The sequence below is a fragment of the Coffea eugenioides genome, chromosome 7, assembly GCF_003713205.1.
Source record: "Coffea eugenioides isolate CCC68of chromosome 7, Ceug_1.0, whole genome shotgun sequence".
Lineage (NCBI taxonomy): Eukaryota > Viridiplantae > Streptophyta > Magnoliopsida > Gentianales > Rubiaceae > Coffea > Coffea eugenioides.
In genome coordinates, this window is record NC_040041.1 from 32,418,431 (window position 1) to 32,424,728 (window position 6,298).

The 6,298-nt window shown below is 35.2% G+C and overlaps 1 protein-coding gene across 1 annotated transcript; it reads right to left on the reverse strand.

Annotated features, from left to right (window-relative positions):
* Positions 1 to 2,780: 2,780 nt before the first annotated feature.
* Positions 2,781 to 5,993, reverse strand: LOC113777431 (receptor-like protein 6). The gene is made up of 2 exons (XM_027322511.1): positions 3,162 to 5,993; positions 2,781 to 2,942 (listed from the first exon to the last, which is right to left on the reverse strand). Exon 1 carries the CDS (start codon positions 5,867 to 5,869, stop codon positions 3,191 to 3,193), a length of 2,679 nt encoding a protein of 892 aa, XP_027178312.1. The 5' UTR covers positions 5,870 to 5,993; the 3' UTR covers positions 2,781 to 2,942; positions 3,162 to 3,190.
* Between the last annotated feature and the right edge of the window lie 305 nt (positions 5,994 to 6,298).

The following is a 6,298-nucleotide window of genomic DNA, read 5'->3' on the forward strand; positions in this document are numbered from 1 at the left end:
ATGCAATCCTATGAGAAAAGGGCAATTCCTGTTCTTGTATTTTCTTTACCTTCAAATATTATTTATAGCAGTATAATACGGATGTGCTATTCAAATTATTTAAGGCACTCTTCGGTACAATAGTAAATTGTGATCAGTTTTATATTGTGCATTCTTGTTCAGATTCCTTTTCAATAAGTATGTTGACAAAGAAAAGTTAAAGAGTGTACTTGGGAATTTCTCTATTTTCATGACAAAATGATAATTGAGCTATATGTGATATACCACTCAATTATCATAAAAAGCTCTGTCCTATCATTTGGACAAAAAAAATTTCATGGAAACTCTGGTCATCTTTTTAAGTTTTGTTGATATTCTAATAATGCTGGATCAAAATTTTCTGACTATTTGGTTCGTCGCCTGGCTGGGTGGGAAGGGGGGGGGGGGGTTAAAATCTTTTTTTCCCCTCAAACCAAATTGTTATTGTTTATATTTATCTTGATCCATGGAACCGTAGTCTTTCTTCTTCTTCTTTCAAGATCATCCATGCAGTTTCTGCATTCTCAAGTTATGGTTTTGAAATAATAATTGTAGTTTTTGTTGCAGAGCTCTTGAATCGTATCCCTTGCATGGTAAGTGGACAAACCAATGAAACAGAAGAATAAACAATTCAACATTGGTATGCAAACAAGATAAAATAATTTGAACTCCCAAACTACTCCTAGTAAAGAAAAGCACAATCTCTCTACAGATAGATGGTTCATCTTTTAAAAAAATTCTTTTTGCTTTAATGTTTATGAATGATTTGATAGGGCTAAAAATTTTTTTTTTGTTTGTTTAATATTCAAACAAATTCAAACTCTTTTTGTTTATTATATTAACATAATCTGAATATTAAATATTGGGCTTGACTCACTCATAAAATGCTCCATGTACTTGTCTTGAAAAACAAAAAAGATGATATTGCCATTTAGGTGAATATTTGCCAAATCAAAATTTTTCTATGCTGGCCGTAAGTGAAAGATGAGAAACTAAGCAAAACCTTGATTCAACTTCCGTTTCAATTTACTGTTATTCCAAGCTTAGGAGGGGTTTCAATGTACTTTTATCCTGAGGGCACTGGATAATGCTAAGAATGGGTTGGATAACACCCTATGATCAAAGTACGTAGAGCTCCTTGAGTAAAGGAGGGATAGGTTGGATGGTACACATAAGTAAGGAACTTGGCATTTTGATTTCTGAGATACCTTATATTTAGTGCTAATCAATTTGACACCACTTATTCAAGATGATGGCATCGGATAACTTTGCCTTTTCAAGAAGTTCTCACTTCTTAAAACTAATAAAAAGAATCAAGGGTATGGACTTGTTCAATACATTACAGCAAATGTTTCAAGTTAGCTAAATATTTATCTTTGTCTTAACCTCTGTCTAACATAATTTTTTTTGCTACTTAGCCCTATATTAATTGGCCCAAAACTCAACTAAAGAACCTTACAGACGCATATATAACGTTGGCTTTCCCACCTCATAGAAAAATTTTCCGCACGCATGTTTAATGTTGGCTTTCCCCGAAATTAAAGACAGAACCATAGGACAAACAAATTCAATCCCTAATCTAACAATTATTTCCATGCTCTATAGCCATGGGTTTGAATAGCACGAGGTATTGAACTATTAAACCCTCAAACGGATTTAAGGACCAACTTATTACTAATTAAACAATGGCTTCATATTTCTCACATTGATAGTATAACGAATTCTTTAGGGCAAATTCCACTTTACCCCCTGTGGTTTAGCGTTTTTAACATAACTCCCTTATGGTTTCAAAAGCTATACATAACCCCCTTGTGGTTTGGATTAAAGTGTCAAAGTGATGGGAATGATCATTCATAACGGCGTCACGTAAAATGTCAAAATTACCCTTATGTAAAGTTGAAATTTATGTATCAACTAAGGGGGGGTTATGTGTATATTTTGAAAATCATAAGGAGGTTATATGATTGTAGACAAAGAAAATTTATTTAATTTATTTAGTCAAGATTTATTTAAATTAAATTGATCTTGATTAAATTAAGTTAAATTGTAGAAGTTCATTATGTTTTGAACTTACAAATTGGGCCAATATTATATGGGCTATTAAATCAAATTAAATTTGTAATGCCCATTTAAGTGGAAGTGAATTAATTGATTTATTAATTCATAATGGACTATTTGGGTTAGCCCATTATTTAAGCCCAAGTTAAATGGATTTCTTGAGTAACAAGTGATCCAAAATGCATGAAGATTCTGAGAGTTTTCTTGAAGACTTAGCCTACATATTTTGGATTTCCAATTTTTTACGTTGGCCTTTACGTTGGCCAGTGATCGTGATAGTGTAATATACCCAAAAAAAAAAACAAAAATTGTCCTTACTTTTTTGAGTAATTATGGTGGCACCCCAAGTCGTTACTTTCACACTCCATAATGTAGTATTGAAGTGGAATATGTTCCAAATTTAATTGATTTCAAGCTTTACAAATTTCATTAATTTGAAATTTTAAGATAGGACAACGCACGAGCCATACTGACATACTTTTGCTTTCAATTATAAAGCTACAGATAAAATGGCAAGGAACCATAAAGAAAAAGGATATACATGTATAGGTTAATGAAGAATTTTTTTTTTTTTTTTTAAAGAGATGAACTGTGTAGCTTCATGTGTAGGTTACCGCTTTCAGTGAATGCAGGTATTCAATAAAAAATGCACAACCAAAAACTTTCGATGGACCATTCTCATAATTTGCACCGGACAACCTTCAACACAATTAATAGTAATTATCCATTGAAATGTCTTCTTGCTTACAATTATAAACCTACAGATTCAGCCGCAAGCAACCACAATCACTTGCAGCACAAAATACACAGCACGCACAATTGGAAGTGAACCATATCTTTTCCTTATTTCCACTCCATGGGTGGACCTGGGCATCAGAAGCCATATTTTTCGAATTAGCCATGCCAAAAACTTGTCATTCAACAAAGTATTAAGTTCAGTATTTAGTTAATTTAATAGGATCACAATAGTTTAAAAGCTATTAGAAATAAAGAAGAAGGTAATTATTGAAAGGAATAACATTAATTATTTGATAAATTAATTATTAGAAATAAAGAAGAAGGTAGAAAAAGAATGCTTTGCTTACCAGTTATGTAAATTATTGCACTGCCCTTCTTAAGTGCGTATGTGGATCCATTTCCTCGGTCGCCTTCGCGGTTTGAACGACTCTTCGACAATCAGTACAAACCATCTTGGTTTTCCTGTCAAGAAAATGAGACCTCCCATAACTAATCCGAGCACTAATCCACAGCCATATCCCAGGAGAACAGCTTTCCAAGTGAATCCATCAAAGAATTCAGAATCATCATATTGTTCTTCAGCTTCCCATGGCGTGGCTGGTGGTGGTGCCTCTGTATCTCCACAATCTTTCGTCAGGGGAAATCCACACAAGTCCAAATTCCCTCTGTATGAATCATCTCCAAATGTATCAAAGTGCCTTCCTCGTGGAATGGGTCCAACTAGATGATTTTCAGAAAGGTTTAAGAATCCAAGAAAATCCAGATTCACTAGCTCCCTAGGAATGGTTCCTTCAAGTTGGTTCCACGACAGGTCTAGAGATTCAAGCATACTCAAATTCCCTAATGCCCTAGGAATACCACCACTAAAGTTATTATGAGAGAGAGTGAGTGTTTGAAGAGAATGAAGGAATCCGATAATCTCTGGAATTTGTCCTTCGAATCTGTTGCCTGAGAAGTCAATCACTGTTTGAGCTATTAGGACTCTTTCAAGGCTGTACTCTGCCCCTTTGATAAACAAACCCACAGAATGGATGTAATAATAAACTCCAAAGCTTTCTCCCGTCATATACTGGACTAATTCCTTTTGCTGATGCTTTGAACTTTTCATGGCATTGAAATTGCTGATAATGTCTTCAGGTAGAGAACCAGTGAGCTCATTGTGGGATGCATCAATTATTCTCAGCTGAGGAAATGGACTTTTTGTTTGACAACTGCCAATTGTTCCGTGAAATTGATTAGATTTCAATACTAGGACCTCCAGATTAGAAAGAATTTCCAACCAAATTGGAAATTTATCATCTATCTTGTTGTTCCCTAAATCAAGGAGTTCCAGATCTTTACAATGAGCTAAAGATTGTGGCAGTGGCCCTTGTAATTGATTATCGTTTAGCATAAGAAACCGTAGAGAGCTGCCTTTTGAAAATGTTGTGGGCATGGTGCCAAAAAGCCTATTATTTCCCAAATCCATAATGTCTAGGTTCTGGCTGAAGTTTCCCAGGCATTGAGGAATTAGGCCAGACAAATTGTTATTTGACAAATCAAGAATACCAAGATTATTTGAATCACAGATAGAAGAAGGTATTTGGCCCTGAAGTGAGTTGGAACTCACATCCAGATACACCATAGATGAAGCAACGGGTAGTTGGTCTATGGTACTAGTCAAAAAGTTATGCGAAAGGTTCAAGTAGAACAACTTATCAAAAGTCTTGGACATGAACCAGCTTGGAATTTCACCAAGAATTGTGTTATTTGAGAGGTCCAGAAATACTAAACTCTCTGAATTTCTAAGAAACTCTGGAAATTCCTTTATCTGGCAAGAAGACAATCCCAAGTACGCAAAATCTGGATAGGAAATGCTCACATTGTTTGTAGTGTGCCATGGGGCTTCAGTCTGAAGAGGGTTCTTTTGAAGTTGATTGAAGTCCACAAACAAGTCTTGCCCAACCCCATTAAAATGGTTTGCTGAAAGGTCAAGGTGAGATAGGGTTGGAATAGTAAAAATTGATGGAGGAATTGAACCAGTTAGTTGATTATTTTGCAACCGAATCTCTGATAGTAACCTATTTTTGAAATCTCCAATTTCTCCTGTCAGTTGATTACTAGAGAGATCTAAAAAGTCAAGATGCATAAGGTTGAGAAGTGACTTTGGAAATTTCCCGGACAATAAATTGTGACCTAGTGACAGCGTACTTATCTTTTGTAAAATGGAAAATTTATTTGGTATTTTCCCTAGAAGATAGTTACCATCCAGAAACAATTCAGTAAGCTGTGTAAGGTTGCCAATTGATTCAGGAATGACACCAGAAATTTGAGAATATCCTAGATTCAAAGAATTTAAGGAGCCTATGCACCCAATTGAATTTGGCAGTGCAGTAGAGAAACTTGTACGCGATAAGTCCAACTGCTTCAAAGAATAAGAAATGCTGCAGTTCAATTTTGATAAACTAACAGTAAGATTTTCATTGCCACCCAACAAGAGAACTTGCATATTCGGCAGATGAAAAGCATTACTTGGTAGATTACCTGTTATTTTAGTAGATGAGAGATCTAGATACGTCAAAGATGAAGAAAAATTCACCCTCAAATCGGATGAGATGTTCACATATGAAAGCGACAGCTCTCTTAAATGGGTTAAGTTCTGAAGCATCGCTTCAAAATTGCTAGGTTCATATCTTAGAAGATCATTGGCAGAGAGATCAAGTGAAATTAGGTTGGACAGGTGTGATATTTCTGAAACAACTTCACCTTGAAAATTTGAATACGAGAGATTGAGGTGGGTCAAACTTTTCAGTGAACCAAATCGGTGTGAAATTCGTGAACCGGTAAAATCATTAAAAGCAAGGTTGAGGCGACGGAGATGGAAAAGATGAAAAAGGGTAGAGTTTCGATGAATGACTCCCTGAAGCTGGCCGCAACTCAGATCCAGCCCAATCACACGACCGGTGACGTTGTGGCATGTGACGCCGTCCCAATTGCAACAATCCGTATCTGCTTTCCAACGTGTTGTCTTTGGATATGAATGATCACAGGAAGCATAAGTTGATATGCTAAACATTTCTTTGAATTGAAGCAGTGCAAGAGCGTCATCATGGCGGCACAAATGATCTCCCAAGAAAGTGAAACAGATCGCTTCTTGAGGATGCAATAGAAAGAAGAAAAGTAAAGCACTAAAAACTGTTATTTGTCTCTTCATTCTTGCTTGATAAATTTATGATCAGCACAACGGTTTATATAAAGGTGCCGGATGTAATAGTGGAAGCATGTGAAAACAAAAAAAAAAAAAAAAACTTGACTTTTAATGTTAATTCTAATAGTTATTATGTACGTATGAGAGCAGAAAGTTGAAAGTCGCATGTGGAATTAATCATTAGGCAACACTGTAATTTTATTGGACTGTTCTTGAGAAAATAATTTTAATGGTCAGAACTCATAAAACTAGTTAACTTTTGTCATTCAAAATAAAAAATTTAAAATTTTTTTAGAA